The 20,290-nt window shown below is 34.2% G+C and overlaps 1 protein-coding gene across 2 annotated transcripts in view; it reads left to right on the top strand.

Annotated features, from left to right (window-relative positions):
- The window catches only part of LOC110463782 (glutamyl-tRNA(Gln) amidotransferase subunit C, mitochondrial-like), a 23,230-nt gene extending 4,168 nt beyond the window's left edge, over nucleotides 1–19,062 (top strand). Inside the window, exons 1-5 of one of the 2 annotated variants that reach the window (XM_021518639.1) lie at nucleotides 5,909–6,075; nucleotides 10,232–10,282; nucleotides 11,407–11,576; nucleotides 12,400–12,503; nucleotides 18,873–19,062. In XM_021518639.1, the coding sequence (XP_021374314.1) occupies nucleotides 6,016–6,075; nucleotides 10,232–10,282; nucleotides 11,407–11,576; nucleotides 12,400–12,503; nucleotides 18,873–18,955 (468 nt within the window). In that variant the 5' untranslated portion in view covers nucleotides 5,909–6,015 and the 3' untranslated portion in view covers nucleotides 18,956–19,062. Of the gene's footprint in view, nucleotides 1–5,908; nucleotides 6,076–10,231; nucleotides 10,283–11,406; nucleotides 11,577–12,399; nucleotides 12,504–18,872 lie in introns of those variants that run through there. The other variant, XM_021518640.1, reaches the window with a different exon arrangement.
- The last annotated feature ends 1,228 nt before the right edge of the window (nucleotides 19,063–20,290 follow it).

The following is a 20,290-nucleotide window of genomic DNA, read 5'->3' on the forward strand; positions in this document are numbered from 1 at the left end:
GAGAAGAAGATTTTTGAAATTTTAGTCAATTTGACCCTTTTTGGCCCTGCCCCTCAGGCCCCTGGGGGCTTAGGACTAAACCGGCAACTAATTTTGTTGACCTTTGTCCATGGAAGGTCCCTGCAAAATTTCATTGAAATTGGTTCAGGGGTTTTGGAGAAGAAGTCGAAAATGTAAATTGTTTACGGACGGACGACGGAGGACGACGGACAAAAGGCGATCGCAATAGGTCACTTGAGACTTTGTCTCAGGTGACCTAAAAAATGCAACTATACATTTGAAACACTTAAATCATTTTTGAAAAGAAAAGTATACATTGCAGGACTTAATGAAAACATGATGGAGATGATATAAGTAAAATATAATCAAACATGTACTGAGTGTATTCTGTGGGGTCAGATCAGGACTGGAACACTTGGCTTCAGATTGTTATACCATTACTGAAACCTCAACTGTGCTACAGTTATATTCCAGCAGAACCTCAGGGGAGGTTACTGTATATAAGACAAGTGGCTGTGCAGTGGGACCAGGATCTTTAACAGTTCATAACAAAACACATGACATTTAACAAATCACATCACATACCATATCTAAAACAGAAAAAATTGTCTTTAAGGAAATCATGATATCAACTAAAATTTGGCATTTATCAATCTGGCAATGTAACAATGTGGGATTCACTGCAAACTACACGTCATTCTAATCTAGTACACTTCAATTCTTACAGACACTAGTACACTTCTATCAATTCTCATAGAAACAGAAAACTATTTTGTAAGGATACAGTAACCATTCATGGATATTCACTACTACACACTGTCCGGCAATTTTACATTTGTATTTCAAAGGCCAATCGAATATACGTAATGCATGGGTAACAAAAATTGTCCGGCAATATATTTTGTCTCAAATTTTCGAACAAATCTTCAATAAATTAGCATTTCTTCCATAACTGCTTTTACGTCGTTAAGCCAATAAAAATACATTTACATGTATAACATGCACCATATTCTAGTTCTGGTAAAACAAGTATTCATCACGATTTCAAATAGCACTTACAAATAAACTATGGGATATTAAATCTTAAACCAATATTCATTATATATTCCATATTTTGTATGTACATACATGCATGTGTGGGTGTGTAGATATTACATCTGGTTATGTATATTTAAATCTACATTCACACATATGCAAGTTAAAGCAGAATTAGACGATCTTTTTCCTGGTAGCATTACAATAAATGTTCAACTTCTTCCTTTAGATTATTCAGAAAAGTTACAATAACATCATTTCTGTTAAATTCTGTTACCTTTTACTAATATTTTTTCACTAATATCCCTACATATTTATATATATGTCTTTAAATTACACTCGGTATATAAATAATTTAGGTGACTCTAAACACTAAATGCCTATGCTGCATATAATTCACATTGGGATAAAGAAAACGTGACACCATTATACAGGGAAAATAACAATCTTCTTCATGATCGGGTTGAAAATCTTTATCACAATGTTAAAAAGATACAAAAGATCTTATCAGATTTAACCATACTAACAATAATTGGGACAAGACTTTCAGACACATGTTCCTGTCAAGTCATTTCAACTTCTATGAATGTGCCTGTGAAAAGTCAGATTTATTTTTCCCTGATCATCACAATGTTTTTCCATACTGGAATCAAACATATGGTAGGAGGTAGAACTTTCATTTCAGACATATACATGCTTACTTTCCAAAAGCGTCCTATATAAAAATACCTACATCATATATTAAAAGCCTGAATAGAGAATATTTACATTTGGTTTTTAATGAATAGTTTTTTAAACTCGGTTACTCTATCAACAATATTTTTTCATTTAAAAGCAATAAAAGAATGCATATTTACTCAAGTTTCTCTAATTACTTTCGAATTATTAGAAAATGATGATAAAAGTATTTTATGGGAGATAACTTTGAAGCACAAATCTAGGATTAATCCTTAAAGCAACTTATAACATTTCTTTTTTTATCTTATTTTTATCATGAACAAAAAACTGAATAGATATTTAATGGTTATATAGCAGTGATAAATCTACATGCGAGTCCTGAGTCCTGTATCATAGAATTTTGATGGGACTCACAGAATTTCTGGAAATAGTTAAATTTAACATTGTGGGACTCATTGCTTTTAGCATTACAGTTGAAAAGGACTCATTAAAATAAATTGTAGATGGATCACTGTATATCATAATGAACTGGAATGATTATTGCTCAAATAATGAGTGGAAAACTAGGAATTGTGTGTTTTTACTATACATGTTGTTTGGTTAAAATATAAGATTATATCAAAATGCAGCACTTGTATAAGCGTACGTACATGATCTTTTTCAGTGACATTATTGCACTACAGGTATATTGTGTAGTATAAACTGTTTCTTTCACAAACGAATTTCCTGTACAATGGTAAACACATGTAAATCATGTATGGCTTAAAAAGCCATCACATATATACCATAAATATAACAAGACATAGTTACATATCGTGTGTGTTCACATCACACAGCTAAAAATGGACACAGTGAAATAAACAAAAACATGTTCATACTATGAACTATTATTCAGAATATCAATGAGGAGAAACATTCAATTAGCTTTAATATTTATTTACACATTTTATTATTACATATTTCTGTAACAACTATAATGTACATGCAAATGACAGTACCAAAGAAAAAAGTACTTAAATAGACTAAAACTGATTTATATAAAATGTGTCTCCAAATGCTGATGATGTGTGTGAAATTGTTTTCAATGTTGGACTTAACCATTTGTTAGTTACTGTAGAAATAAAACATTTTTATAAACAGGTTACAGAAGATGCAAAACTGCATGACATTTTGAATATATAAATATTTCAAAGTAGGAATATTGTGTGAAATATGTCTCTAGTTGCTTTAATTAAGGATCAATTCTTCAACATGTTCACCACAGTGAGAAACATTCATTTTGTAATTTACAAATAATTATACATTTATCAACATTTTACAGTAAAAGAGCAGATTACACATTATTTCTCTGTGTGTACTATTTACTCTACATGTCATTCAATAATTTACACAAAAAGTTAAATATATAAACATATAACTACATGTTATGAATGATTTGGTAATGATATGATGAAGTACAATTTGTTCATCAAGGATAAACTTTTACTGTCATGTCATTTTCACTTTAAGTGACGTCAGGATCTATCACAGTTGTCCGTCATCTTCAATCTTGAATAGTTTCCATCGAGTTAACCACACTTGTCACTTTGATGGTGCATATCATGATTTTTTTGTTGCCTTTGAGTCCATTTCTCTTGGTTTCTTTTCTTTACTAGTACCAAGCACATCTTCTTCAATTTCCCACACTTCTATATTTTTTTCCTTTGCTGCTTTCTGAAAAAGAAAAGTAAGAAAACAAAAATCTCAATTTCCAGTAGTATAACCAAGTGCTACACAGACCCTACTATTTGGTGACAATTTACACATTGGACAGGTCCAGTACACTCTGCCGATTAAGCTATATAGCTACATGTATAAAGACCTATATAGCTATATTCACCTATAAATTATAGCTGTATTGAGCTATATATTAAAGCAAAGTTGCATAAAACAATAAGGTTTATGGTAATGCTGACTACCAAAAGCATACATATAGATGTTTGTTTTCATTTTTTCCTAAATGTAAAATTTCAGATTTTTTTACATCATTATTTTCTAAAAGGAATACTTATACAATCTTCTTTTTAAAGCAACTTTTAAAGAAAATCACATGAAAATAGCTCAAAAGACTTATTTCAGATAGGTCAATAGAGCTATTATAGGTCTTGACAGCTCAATCGGCATAGTGAACTGGACCAGCTGTTGCAAGTTTGTATATAAGTTGAGGTTGAATAATCTGGTCTTTTGTCTATAATAACAAGATAAAAAATGTATTAACACAGTCTAATCCGGGATCACATTGATGATGTCTTTCATCATCGATATAACGTTGATGATGTCTTTCATCGTCGATATAACGTTGATGATGTCTTTCATCGTCGATATAACGTTGATGATGTCTTTCATAGTCAATATAACGTTGATACCGTTTTCCTGATTTTATCATTCCGGTGCAATGAATCACCTAAACGGACCAAATCGGAACCGAAACAAAAGGTATACGATTATTCCAAGTGAATTAAATACATTTGAATACAGAAAACATTTTTGAATAATGTGTGTGACCGTTTAAAACGAACAGAACCAAAACTGAACCGAAAAGAAACGTATTTAAGGGTATTAAATATACATTTCATCACTCTTTGTGACAGAAATGGACGTAAACGGAACCAAAACTTAACAAAAAAGAAATAGCTGAAATCATTTAACGCGAAGTAAACCCATGTGAATAATATGTTTTACAATTTATAACGAACAGAAAAAAATATATGCAGTTATTTTAAAGGGTATTCAATATACATTTGATCACTGCGTTTGGCCAAAACAGACCAAACATGAAACAAGAAAAGATACACCAAGTTTTTTTTTAAAGGGTATCAAATACATTTGAATACGGTGTGTGACCAAAACGGCACCAAGAACGTAACCAAGAAGAAATACATTATGTTATTTTAAAGCGAATTAAAACACTTCTGAATAATGCATATATATGTGTGTGACCGTTTAAAACGAACAGAACAAAAACTGAACCGAAAAGACACGTATTTTAGTTTAAACATATTCTATTAAAAAAAATATTGCAAAAGGAGTGGGCACAGGTTATTGCTCTCGTCACTGCATTATGATATAATTGCCTTTCTAATGTATGAACATCTAGTCATGTGCTTGTATTATATAACATAGATACATGCCATTAATTTATGTATTTGGCATATATAATATACACAATATTCCTTGTCCGCGATGCTCTCAGCTTAATTGCTGCCTTCGGCTGTCTTCAGCCGAGGGGACTATTGGTTTTATATAATAGCTATATTTTCAATTATAGTATATCAGTTCTATCTTCTTGTAATATGATGTATATGTTACTGTTCTGTTTCACTGTGTCTTGATTAAGGAGTGGATCGCTCCGAAAATTTGACAACCTAAACTTGTCCACACTGTTGGAATTACTTCTTTGCCCCATAATATACACAATATATATACACGAGAAATAAAGAAATACAGCTCAAATTTACAAAAATAAAAATTTACACTTTCGTTTTGGTTCCGATCAGGGTCCATTTTGTTCACATCCAATCTTAAATTATTTAATTCCCTTTTAAATAGCTTATGGTTTCCATTCCGGTCCATTTTGGTGCGATTCGGTGATTCGTCGTACCCCATCATTCCGAATAAATCTCAAATTTACAATATTCAATCGATTGTGAATTCATGGTCTGTAAAACCTCAACAAATGATTGAAACGTATAGGTCAAAGGAAGCAACTGGTCAAACGACTGTTAAAATAGAGAGTTTGAGGGAGGGTTCAGAGTTGTGTTTACAAGTCATACATCTTACCTTCACGCATGCCTGATATTCTTTGAAAATCGGAGCACATTTATCGGTCTTTGAGCCGTTGAGGAATTCTTTTGCAAACCATTTATTGAAACAGGTGTCGTAAGCCCGTTTCAGCTCCTGACATTCTTCACTAATACTTTCCATGTCTTTGGACATGCACTTGAAAAAAGATCAGTTTTTGACCTCGTGTGCCCAGTAACCAAGCCGGAAATGCCGCAGAGCACCGTTGCACTTCCACAGGAAGTTGAAATATAACATAGTGCATCGGTATGATCAACTTTGGTCTTTCAAAATAGCGCGAAATCATTACACTTTCATAACGCCTTGAAACAAAAATTATATTGCAAACAACATATTTACTAAATGTATTTTTTAAGAAGTTTCCTCAAACTTTGGATATTCATACCCGACCTGTTTACGAGGGGAAATAACTCCGATGTGAGACGAAAAGAAAGTATCTGACTGCATCACACCGATGATGAAATGGCTATGAACATTTCAAGAACTATTGGCCAAATTGCCAAACGATGCTTCTCGTCAAAGGTAAATACTGTTACATTGGACCCTTACCGAACAACATGCAAAATTTCAAGTCGATGGTATCAGTGCTGAGCACGGAAATACATCGACATGCATTTTTGCAGACTTGCGCACTTTTTGCAATGCAAGGGAAGTAAATCGTATATAAATACCATAAGAACTCGAAGTTCTACAGTTCTTATTATTTGAAGGTGACATTATTAAATTGTTGAATTGTATGTTGCGGAGTGAATGTGGATCCTGAAAATAGTTTTAACTGTTTAACCTGTTTTTAACGAACTTATGTGGAAGCCACGCCACGCAAGTCTACTTAAGTTAGCTATGCCCAACTAATTTTTTTTAAACCAAAAGTGATTTATTTCTTGTCATTTTCCTAGAGACTACCATAACCTGATTACAAAACAGCAATCAGAACCATGTTATCTTCAAAATTGGATTTTTACGAATTTTTTGAAATCGTGAAATTTCACAATTGTTTTTTAGCATTTTCCTGAAAACAATCAAAAAAGCGTACAAGGTCAATAACATGGTATATATGGGAGAATTTGTTTTCTCTTTTTTTACCACAATTTCAGAACCAATCTATTCTATTGTAAAATGAAAGATTTCCATGCTAAATATCACCCCTCACTCCGGAGATGATGCTAAAATGTTACTTCACAAAGAGTTACCTCCCCTTACAAAACACAATGAATGACATTAATAATCTCATTTAATTATATATATTGATGCACCAGTCTCAGTGGTAATTACACATCTTCTTTCTTATCGTTCGCCTTTACACTTGAATACCAGTCTCCTCAACAAATCTGGTGGTCTTCTGTGCTAAGGGCATCCACTGGTCCACATAGCTTTTCTTTGAGTGGTAACGTTAACACTCACTCACTCACTCACTAACTGTTGGTGAATGCCATATCTTATCTCTCATGATCAGTGCCTGATGGATCTTCCATGACTGTAAGAGGTGTGCAGTATCCTGCTCTGCTTCTCCACAAGGACACATTGGAGATGAAACAACTTTCATGACTTTGTATAGATGTTGATTGAGTCTGTTGTGTCCTGTCGGAAGATGGTAGTTTGGTCAGATCTTGTTGGTGGTAACTGTCTTGTTGCTGATGGGTGTTGAACAGAGATTTGATGATAGTCTTCATCTCTGTGTAGCAGACTGGATTTTCTTCCTGTTATTGTTCAGCACCATTCTTTGCTAATTTATCGGCTTGTTCATTACCCCAAACTCCACAGTGAGAAGGAATCCACTGTAGAACTGTTGTCAGACTTTTGATGGTGTATAAAGCTTGTTCAAGTTGAGGTTAAGCTTGTCGTTTGTCAAAGCTTGTAGCACAGAGAGGGCATCAGTCAGGAATACTACTTGAGTTGTGTTATCAATTTTGTTTTTGATGGAGTGTGCAGCATGAATAAGGTCTTCTTCAACTTAGTAGTTTGAACAATGTAGGCCTGTTGGTATTGCTTCTGATTGTTGATCTCAGTTGGGGTACTTAATGTATATACCAGCCCCTCCTTTTATTGTGGCATTTGCTTACCCAGGAGTCTGAAGGGTACTTGTCTTCAAGCATACTCATTGTAATTACACATGATCTGATATGTTTTAGTCAGATAAATCATTAAAATAATATTTAAAAACAAAAAATTGTATTTGTACATGGTGTATGATCTGACAAGTTTTATTTATATAAAAAAAAAAAAATGATATTGAAAAACAAAAGCATGTCATATCAATTAGATATGTTTAATGTAAACTATGTACAGACCAACCATTGTATAGTTTTTGTATGTCAGACAACACTGAAACTCGAAATAAATTTAAATTTAGGTCTATTCAATTTCTAACTGTATCAGCGTATGTAAACTAAGTCAAGACTGAGTGACAGTAACTTAATTTAAAAGTTTAATCATTTAGAAACAAGTAAATAGTACCGAAATTTATACAAATATACATCATTTAATGTTTAAAATATATACAGAAAACAAAGAGAACAGATACCTTTACACGATAGGTAAACAACCGTTAATGCAATATCCTTCTAGCGAGTTTTGTCTGGTACAGGTGGGATTTGTTTACGTTTTCGAGGCGAGGTGTCCGCCATATTGGATTTACCGTTATACTACCCCTTGGGATTTCAACAGCATTTTTCATACCAAGAACGGTTTTGACAGATTGGCATATATATATACTTATTTTAAGGGATAATTACTGAACATTTGTATATAATTTTGATGGATGTACTCGGTTTTATAAGGAAATTGTCGCTTCTGCAATATTTCACAATCTCCGCTCCTTGCGTTTCCGCCATGATATTTGTAATATAGACTGTAGTAAAGTGACGAGGGATATCGAAGATAAAATTCCTACCATGTATCCATTTCTATAACATGGACAAGCACGATAAAATCACCGTTCTTCCGATGGTATAAAAGTGTGACGAGATTTTGGCGCGGCGCGAAAATTCAATTGGAGTTATCTCCCCTTAGCTTGGGCATAGCTACTTAAGTGCAAGTCGATGCTGTTCGACGGCCCTTAGCAGTATCGCCGTAAATATAAATGTATATTGCGACACTTACCATCACCGTCACGAACTGTCATATGAACATAAATGAGTTATAATTCATTGTGCTGCGAAATCGATGAATTTATGAAATCGGATATGGTATCATCATCTGGATAAAGTAACATCACCGGGATATAGTAACATCAACGGGATACGGTAACATCACCGGGATATGGTAACATCACCGGGACAACGTAACATCACTGGGATATAGTAACATCACCGGGAATCAGAAAAGGAGTCTAAACCCTAGTTTCTTTTCTTTCGGATGCAGATTTTTAAAAATTTTCAACTATATGAACTTATTTAGAGTCACAAATATTTCACATAAATTATCATTAAAATGCAATCAGATTTTTTTAAATGTCAATTAAATATAAAAAAAAAATGTGACTCCATATTCTAAAATATGAATTTAGTATATATGTCTACAACTCCAATTCACATATAATAATAATAATATTTTACAATTTATATAGCGCCCTATATAATTTGTAAAATTACTCTAAAGCGCTTTACAAGTTATAGGACGAAAGACCAAAATTGTCTTACCAAATATGGATTTAAATAAAAAAGAAATTATTTTATTGTACGTGGGATGGAAGATTACAAGGAAAACGTTAAACACTAATTGAATCGATTCAAATGTTACAATATATTATTTCATAATGATAAACGACCAGTTAATACAAGGAGAAACACATACTGTCATTAGTGAGGAATATGTCACTGATAGTGGTTTTTATGATCACATTCGTTTCCGTGTACGGACCATTGAACTCTGAACCCGTGACAAAATATTCATTAAGTTGTTGCTCTATCCATATCTATCTATATATTTTATAATTATTGATATTTAACACACCACTCCCACGTGAACAGCTATCTAGAACTTAGAAAAATGCATTAATCATACTTCAAAACCAAGCATACTTACATCTTCAATAAGATTCATCTGTTTGGAAATATGTAATGTCAACGTTTTACTTTCTTTTAAATGTTGTTATACATTCATTATATGCATTTCAATAGAGTATGCCATCATCAAATATTTATGTATTTTTAATGAGATTTAAATGGGTTTATGGAAATAATTGAATTGGATTTTCCCATGCACAGAGATATTGTCAACAGACTATTTTAGTGGTATTATGTAACTTTATTGAGGCACTGAATGCTCGGTCATAGTACTTATTTTAATTCCTGGCCTCCTCTGCGACGCAATATATAAAAGTGTCTGGTCGTCAGAAGCTACGTTATCGCAGCTTACAATGTACTTACTCTTGTATTACTTTTTGAAATATGTGTAACCACGAATTAAGCTATCGTACGAGAGTGTTGTTGGATTCTCAGTCATACTGTACGCCGAGATGTTCGCCCACACCAAATCCGCCCTTTGACGGTAAATTTCGTACTCGCGCAACGGAACCGTCTTAAAAAGCTACCTGTTCGAGGTAACATAGTACTGAAAACCCATTTAATAAAACACAAAACACCCTCGTCGAATGTTCAAAAATACAAAAAAATGACACGTCACATTTGTACAACTAGTATTTTTTTCTGAGAAACCTTAATTACTTTTATTGTTTCAGGTACCAAGTGCTCCATCATGGACTACTATAGATGAAAATAAATTGCCAAAGGTAGGTGGTTAAATAAAGAACATACAGAGATTGGACTATTGAAGCATAATTAATTGCAGTGCATCAGAGTTATCCACATCTTTAACATTTCTTTAACTCAACAGTATTAAATTCAAATTTTCAGAACTGATTTTGATATCGATGTCTGAATACCAATATTTCTCCTCACCTGAAGTGTCCGCACCAAGGTTTTCATTCGATATCTCTACGACAAGAAAGAGATTTTCAACAAACACATACACTGAAATATATATAACTGCTTATTCCCATCTTGGATTTTGGCACCTTTGGCAGTTTCCTTGTGATAACTCTTAAAGAAATGCTTTGATTTTCAGTGAAAATCTCATAATTATTTAATGTCGATTTTCATCTCATTTTCGAATTGGAGTTGAAGCAAAATGTTTGAAGCGTCCATTTTTTTTTGTCCTAAAGACTGTTCCCTTGATGTGTGAGAGACATGTTCATCGGCCAGCATCACGGCTTTGTTGACTGGTCTTTTGATTAGAAACCCATCTACAAAGGCTTTGTTGACAGTGGTCTTTTGATTAGAAACCCATCTACCATCTTGTATCTGTTCTCATCAACGTTACTCGCTACTTTTTATCTTTGTCCGTGTCCTGTTAGGCCATTTTCCTGTTCTTTTTGTTGTTCTCATGCCTTCTCGATTTTATCAGTTTGAGGGGATGTGTTTGTAAAAAAAGTTGCATCATTCAAAGTCAGGTATTGGTATGTATGTCAACGATATCGGAGTGCTGTTCTGATATGACGTTTTCCTCTGAGTCTCACTAATTTCTTGTTTGCCTTAAAATTAGGACATAGCTCATGACAAGAATGTATATAAAGGCTCTAGCCCTGCTCCTTCAGTATACCACGGAATTAGATTATATATCTAAGTCCGTGAGTATACGTAGCATACCTGTTTTACTTTTGCCATTTAAGTTTATTTACTCCTTTTCTACAATGATGTAAGTGAACAAAGCTTACATTGCTTGCATTACAGGGAGGGAGAAATAGTCATATTGCCGCAGGCGCAACACTGTATGTGTCACCCCCTAAACTTTTATGTTTCCAGCGCAGGCGCAACACTGTATGTGTCACCCTCTAAACTTTGTTTCCAATCTCAGGTTCCAGAGCTGACAACAGACGTCATTGAACTGTTAGAACGTCTCTCATTGGTGGAGTTTAACAACAAAGCTGGAGTTGATCGTCTCACTAAAGTGATTCAATCAGTCAACAGACTGTACACGGTGGACACGGACGGTGTTGAGCCGCTGGACACGGTGTTGGAGGACAGGTCAGTACCGTACACAATTTGAAATCAGTGTTGATGCTTATCACCGATAACAAGCCAGTTCCCAGTGAGATGTTGACTTGATCATGATTTGAAGATAACTTCAAAATTGTTTTGCTATGACACAGTTGATCGGCGAAATAAGTCAAAATATGGCTGCGTTATCGTTATTCCGTCTTTGTGTATTGCGGAGTTATCTTCACTTGGGAGCAGGTATTGATTGTTTCGTCATTGGTTTGTGCGAGAAAATTACGTCGTTTTCTCAAAAACTGATGACGTTACTCTCACAAACAAGTGACGTAACAATCAATACCTGCTCCCAAGAGAAGATAACTCTGCAATACGCAAAGACGGAATAGTAGATTCCAAAAATTTTGATTAATATACAAATATGAATGATGTTAATGATAATACACTGTAGGACATATACATTTCATATTTTCTGTGTCAAAACAACCTGTTTACCTCAAGTTAATGCGAACCATGGATGCTTTACTAACATGTTATAAGACAGTGACTGATCGAACGAGGGATATACACTGCATGGTTGACAAAGTAAGGCATACATTTAATACAGATTTGTCCTACATTTCATTGTTTCGTTTCCTGTTCTTCTTAGCAATTTCAATTCAGCGCCAAGGTGAATGTAACCTTTTCAATTGATATTGTTTTGCTTCAAGATATCTAAGTTAGAGTTAGCTTAGTTATTTCAGTTGAAAAAGAGAAGGATATCAGTGTTACTAGGAGTTATGCGGCACCTTCTAAAATGTATTTTTTTTATAAATAATAAAGCTGGAACGTAAATAAAATTTACTATGAATTACAGAGTGTTACATCTGAGGGATGATGATGTTACTGACGGGAATTGTAGGAAAGACATCATAAGTAATGCAACCAAGACTGTAGAGGACTACTTCGTAGCCCCACCAGGTAAGGTTCTGTAGAGTAAGACTATTGGAGGGTCTGACTCTTCACAAAGTCAACGACATACAGGGTAAGACTATTGGAGGGTCCGACTCTTCACAAAGTCAATGGCATACAGGGTAAGACTATTGGAGGGTCCGACTCTTCACAAAGTCAACGACATACAGGGTAAGACTATTGGAGTGTCTGACTCTTCACAAAGTCAACGACATACAGGGTATTTGATTGTCAAACCATAATTCTTATCAATTAACATGATAACATATCATCGCCAATTGGGGAACCTCTAGAACTAAATCTGACGAGAAAAAATGAAAAGCTTCCGCCATTAATAACAAGTTCTATAAACATGAAAAGCACTGAGTAACTTCTATAACTAACTTATATAAACATGTCAACTTAAATTCAGAATAAGATTCATTTGTTTGGAAGTAATAATAAAGGCTAAGTTTATGTTGAACACAAACAGGAACTGAAAGCTTTCGAAAACGTTTGTTTCCTTTGTCAAGCAAGGAGTGTAAATGTCAACATCAACAAACCTAGCCTTATTATGTCAGCTAAATGTCACTAGATAGGAGAAAATCAACAAACCTAGCCTTATTGTGTCAGCTAAATGTCACTAGATAGGAGAAAATCAACAAACCTAGCCTTATTATGTCAGCTAAATGTCACTAGATAGGAGAAAATCAACAAACCTAGCCTTATTATGTCAGCTAAATGTCACTAGATAGGAGAAAATCAACAAACCTAGCCTTATTATGTCAGCTAAATGTCACTAGATAGGAGAAAATCAACAAACCTAGCCTTATTATGTCAGCTAAATGTCACTAGATAGGAGAAAATCAACAAACCTAGCCTTATTATGTCAGCTAAATGTCACTAGATAGGAGAAAATCAACAAACCTAGCCTTATTATGTCAGCTAAATGTCACTAGATAGGAGAAAATCAACAAACCTAGCCTTATTATGTCAGCTAAATGTCACTAGATAGGAGAAAATCAACAAACCTAGCCTTATTATGTCAGCTAAATGTCACTAGATAGGAGAAAATCAACAAACCTAGCCTTATTATGTCAGCTAAATGTCACTAGATAGGAGAAAATCAACAAACCTAGCCTTATTATGTCAGCTAAATGTCACTAGATAGGAGAAAATCAACAAACCTAGCCTTATTATGTCAGCTAAATGTCACTAGATAGGAGAAAATCAACAAACCTAGCCTTATTATGTCAGCTAAATGTCACTAGATAGGAGAAAATCAACAAACCTAGCCTTATTATGTCAGCTAAATGTCACTAGATAGGAGAAAATCAACAAACCTAGCCTTATTATGTCAGCTAAATGTCACTAGATAGGAGAAAATCAACAAACCTAGCCTTATTATGTCAGCTAAATGTCACTAGATAGGAGAAAATCAACAAACCTAGCCTTATTATGTCAGCTAAATGTCACTAGATAGGAGAAAATCAACAAACCTAGCCTTATTATGTCAGCTAAATGTCACTAGATAGGAGAAAATCAACAAACCTAGCCTTATTATGTCAGCTAAATGTCACTAGATAGGAGAAAATCAACAAACCTAGCCTTATTATGTCAGCTAAATGTCACTAGATAGGAGAAAATCAACAAACCTAGCCTTATTATGTCAGCTAAATGTCACTAGATAGGAGAAAATCAACAAACCTAGCCTTATTATGTCAGCTAAATGTCACTAGATAGGAGAAAATCAACAAACCTAGCCTTATTATGTCAGCTAAATGTCACTAGATAGGAGAAAATCAACAAACCTAGCCTTATTATGTCAGCTAAATGTCACTAGATAGGAGAAAATCAACAAACCTAGCCTTATTATGTCAGCTAAATGTCACTAGATAGGAGAAAATCAACAAACCTAGCCTTATTATGTCAGCTAAATGTCACTAGATAGGAGAAAATCAACAAACCTAGCCTTATTATGTCAGCTAAATGTCACTAGATAGGAGAAAATCAACAAACCTAGCCTTATTATGTCAGCTAAATGTCACTAGATAGGAGAAAATCAACAAACCTAGCCTTATTATGTCAGCTAAATGTCACTAGATAGGAGAAAATCAACAAACCTAGCCTTATTATGTCAGCTAAATGTCACTAGATAGGAGAAAATCAACAAACCTAGCCTTATTATGTCAGCTAAATGTCACTAGATAGGAGAAAATCAACAAACCTAGCCTTATTATGTCAGCTAAATGTCACTAGATAGGAGAAAATCAACAAACCTAGCCTTATTATGTCAGCTAAATGTCACTAGATAGGAGAAAATCAACAAACCTAGCCTTATTATGTCAGCTAAATGTCACTAGATAGGAGAAAATCAACAAACCTAGCCTTATTATGTCAGCTAAATGTCACTAGATAGGAGAAAATCAACAAACCTAGCCTTATTATGTCAGCTAAATGTCACTAGATAGGAGAAAATCAACAAACCTAGCCTTATTATGTCAGCTAAATGTCACTAGATAGGAGAAAATCAACAAACCTAGCCTTATTATGTCAGCTAAATGTCACTAGATAGGAGAAAATCAACAAACCTAGCCTTATTATGTCAGCTAAATGTCACTAGATAGGAGAAAATCAACAAACCTAGCCTTATTATGTCAGCTAAATGTCACTAGATAGGAGAAAATCAACAAACCTAGCCTTATTATGTCAGCTAAATGTCACTAGATAGGAGAAAATCAACAAACCTAGCCTTATTATGTCAGCTAAATGTCACTAGATAGGAGAAAATCAACAAACCTAGCCTTATTATGTCAGCTAAATGTCACTAGATAGGAGAAAATCAACAAACCTAGCCTTATTATGTCAGCTAAATGTCACTAGATAGGAGAAAATCAACAAACCTAGCCTTATTATGTCAGCTAAATGTCACTAGATAGGAGAAAATCAACAAACCTAGCCTTATTATGTCAGCTAAATGTCACTAGATAGGAGAAAATCAACAAACCTAGCCTTATTATGTCAGCTAAATGTCACTAGATAGGAGAAAATCAACAAACCTAGCCTTATTATGTCAGCTAAATGTCACTAGATAGGAGAAAATCAACAAACCTAGCCTTATTATGTCAGCTAAATGTCACTAGATAGGAGAAAATCAACAAACCTAGCCTTATTATGTCAGCTAAATGTCACTAGATAGGAGAAAATCAACAAACCTAGCCTTATTATGTCAGCTAAATGTCACTAGATAGGAGAAAATCAACAAACCTAGCCTTATTATGTCAGCTAAATGTCACTAGATAGGAGAAAATCAACAAACCTAGCCTTATTATGTCAGCTAAATGTCACTAGATAGGAGAAAATCAACAAACCTAGCCTTATTATGTCAGCTAAATGTCACTAGATAGGAGAAAATCAACAAACCTAGCCTTATTATGTCAGCTAAATGTCACTAGATAGGAGAAAATCAACAAACCTAGCCTTATTATGTCAGCTAAATGTCACTAGATAGGAGAAAATCAACAAACCTAGCCTTATTATGTCAGCTAAATGTCACTAGATAGGAGAAAATCAACAAACCTAGCCTTATTATGTCAGCTAAATGTCACTAGATAGGAGAAAATCAACAAACCTAGCCTTATTATGTCAGCTAAATGTCACTAGATAGGAGAAAATCAACAAACCTAGCCTTATTATGTCAGCTAAATGTCACTAGATAGGAGAAAATCAACAAACCTAGCCTTATTATGTCAGCTAAATGTCACTAGATAGGAGAAAATCAACAAACCTAGCCTTATTATGTCAGCTAAATGTCACTAGATAGGAGAAAATCAACAAACCTAGCCTTATTATGTCAGCTAAATGTCACTAGATAGGAGAAAATCAACAAACCTAGCCTTATTATGTCAGCTAAATGTCACTAGATAGGAGAAAATCAACAAACCTAGCCTTATTATGTCAGCTAAATGTCACTAGATAGGAGAAAATCAACAAACCTAGCCTTATTATGTCAGCTAAATGTCACTAGATAGGAGAAAATCAACAAACCTAGCCTTATTATGTCAGCTAAATGTCACTAGATAGGAGAAAATCAACAAACCTAGCCTTATTATGTCAGCTAAATGTCACTAGATAGGAGAAAATCAACAAACCTAGCCTTATTATGTCAGCTAAATGTCACTAGATAGGAGAAAATCAACAAACCTAGCCTTATTATGTCAGCTAAATGTCACTAGATAGGAGAAAATCAACAAACCTAGCCTTATTATGTCAGCTAAATGTCACTAGATAGGAGAAAATCAACAAACCTAGCCTTATTATGTCAGCTAAATGTCACTAGATAGGAGAAAATCAACAAACCTAGCCTTATTATGTCAGCTAAATGTCACTAGATAGGAGAAAATCAACAAACCTAGCCTTATTATGTCAGCTAAATGTCACTAGATAGGAGAAAATCAACAAACCTAGCCTTATTATGTCAGCTAAATGTCACTAGATAGGAGAAAATCAACAAACCTAGCCTTATTATGTCAGCTAAATGTCACTAGATAGGAGAAAATCAACAAACCTAGCCTTATTATGTCAGCTAAATGTCACTAGATAGGAGAAAATCAACAAACCTAGCCTTATTATGTCAGCTAAATGTCACTAGATAGGAGAAAATCAACAAACCTAGCCTTATTATGTCAGCTAAATGTCACTAGATAGGAGAAAATCAACAAACCTAGCCTTATTATGTCAGCTAAATGTCACTAGATAGGAGAAAATCAACAAACCTAGCCTTATTATGTCAGCTAAATGTCACTAGATAGGAGAAAATCAACAAACCTAGCCTTATTATGTCAGCTAAATGTCACTAGATAGGAGAAAATCAACAAACCTAGCCTTATTATGTCAGCTAAATGTCACTAGATAGGAGAAAATCAACAAACCTAGCCTTATTATGTCAGCTAAATGTCACTAGATAGGAGAAAATCAACAAACCTAGCCTTATTATGTCAGCTAAATGTCACTAGATAGGAGAAAATCAACAAACCTAGCCTTATTATGTCAGCTAAATGTCACTAGATAGGAGAAAATCAACAAACCTAGCCTTATTATGTCAGCTAAATGTCACTAGATAGGAGAAAATCAACAAACCTAGCCTTATTATGTCAGCTAAATGTCACTAGATAGGAGAAAATCAACAAACCTAGCCTTATTATGTCAGCTAAATGTCACTAAATAGGAGAAAATCAACAAATCTAGACTTATTATGTCAGCTAAATGTCAATAGATGGGAGAAAATCAACAAACCTAGCCTTATTATGTCACCTAAATGTCACTAGATAGGAGAAAATCAACAAACCTAGCCTTATTATGTCAGCTAAATGTCACTAGATAGGAGAAAATCAACAAACCTAGCCTTATTATGTCAGCTAAATGTCACTAGATAGGAGAAAATCAACAAATCTAGCCTTATTATGTCAGCTAAATGTCACTAAATAGGAGAAAATCAACAAACATAGCCTTATATTGTCAGCTAAATGTCACTAGATAGGAGAAAATCAACAAATCTAGCCTTATTATGTCAGCTAAATGTCACTAGATAGGAGAAAATCAACAAACCTAGCCTTATTATGTCAGCTAAATGTTACTAGATAGGAGAAAACCAACAAACCTAGCCTTATTATGTCAGCTAAATGTCACTAAATAGGAGAAAATCCTAACCTCATTGTGTCAGCTAAATGTCACTGGATAGGAGAAAATCAACAAACCTAGCCTTATTATGTCACCTAAATGTCACTAGATAGGAGAAAATCAACAAACCTAGCCTTATTATGTCAGCTAAATGCCACTAAATGAAACATCAACAAAGCATTAGAGTTCCATAAACCATAAGTTCCAAGTGTCTACCCTCCACATACATTTATTTTTGGAATAACGTTTATTATGGCACTGATAACATGTTAAAAATGAATTGTCTGTTGTCTTCAGATGTATTTGTAACGTTATACATGGTTTTATTTGCACTTTTCCCTTTCGCTGTATTTCACATGTTTCCGATTACGTTAAACACGTATGTTCAAACTTCAGCTTTAGTACTATTGATGAGTTCTAAATGGATGAAAAGGCAATATGATGCAATGATATGTTTAGTAAAATGAAAAAACGGAATAAATATATAAAAAGTAGAAGTATTAAAAATGTACAATTCCTGTTTAAGTGGAATTTTTATTCTTTTTGTAGTATTTCGTATTTCAAAAGGTGTCGATATATGTGTAATTGCGCGCTGAATAAGCGAGTGCTCGAATATATCAACGACACGAACGTTTTACTTTAACAATATTTTGTTTCAAACAGTTACAATAAAATGGACGTTGTTTTATGAAATTTATTTCATCTTGCTTTCATTTCCAGGCAATATACCACTGATGAAGATAGAAAGGGATTACAAACCAGACACTAAATCAGACTCCACAGAATCAGACTCCGCCACGTGACAAAGAATAATAAAAAGTTGTGTGTGTGTGTGTGTGTGTTTTTAAGCTTTCGACAAGTATTTGAACTAAGTAGTGTATCGTGATTAATAAAGGGAGTTACGAAAAAATGTGAATTAGTTTTTTATACATCATCATGAGTTTGTAAAAGTCCATGACTTTAGCTGTTAATAGGACATTAACCCTTATATAATCAATTATTAGTTTGAAAGTATTTCAGTCGGACGTTTTAAAACGACGGTGTATAAGTTCAAGATTTAAAACCTGCTGACAGTTTTGATGTTATTCAAATGATTTGTAGATCAAATAGCGACTAGGACTGAACAATGTTGTGATCGGGAGAGGCATTGGTATCTAAAACAGATATCAACATGGAACCAATTGTATTTCATTGTTTCAACGACTATAAACCCAATAGTGCACCAGTCATTTTAATTTTTTGTTTACACTTTCTAACGATCTACGAAGAAATAAAAACTGCGTACAGTAATATTTTTATTTGACATGTAATGTAGTAATGTTGAAACAAAGAAAAACAGAAGATCGTACGAGTTTCATAATGCGGGGAAAAAACACCATCATCTCAAATAAAAAGTAGTGATCCGATTCACCAATTTGGATCGTGAATTGCGAAGACTTGTTAGAATGACGTATATTCCGTAAAGCTCTCCACCGATTTTTAGGTCACCTGAGCTTTAGCTCAAGTGACCTATTGCTATCCGTTTTCGTCCGTCGTCGTCCGTCGTCCGTCGTCCGTTAACATTTTACATTTCAAACTTAAAGTCAAGTTCTGCTGGGCCGATTGAACTGAAAGTTGGTAGGAATGATCGCCTCATGGTCCTGACAAAGTGTTGTTATTTTTCGGGTCGATCAGAAATCCAATATGGCCGCCACGGCCGCCATTTTGAAAACCTATTTCAAACTTAAAGTCAAGTTCTGCTGGACCGATTGAACTGAAAGTTGGTAGGAATGATCGCCTCATGGTCCTGACAAAGTGTTGTTATTTTTCGGGTCGATCAGAAATCCAATATGGCCGCCACGGCCGCCATTTTGAAAACCTATTTCAAACTTAAAGTCAAGTTCTGCTGGACCGATTGAACTGAAAGTTGGTAGGAATGATCGCCTCATGGTCCTGACAAAGTGTTGTTATTTTTCGAGTCAATCAGAAATACGATTTGGCTGCCATGGCCGCTATTTTGCTACTAAGTTCTAATAGGCCGATCTCAATTAAAATTGGTCTAGGAATGATCAGCTCATGGTCCTGACAAAGTTAAGTTAACATTATACTATTTTTTACTCAAATTGGTACATATTTCAACTACAAAAATAAATACTGTA

Source organism: Mizuhopecten yessoensis, unplaced genomic scaffold, assembly GCF_002113885.1.
Source record: "Mizuhopecten yessoensis strain PY_sf001 unplaced genomic scaffold, ASM211388v2 scaffold10929, whole genome shotgun sequence".
Classification (NCBI taxonomy): Eukaryota; Metazoa; Mollusca; class Bivalvia; order Pectinida; family Pectinidae; genus Mizuhopecten; species Mizuhopecten yessoensis.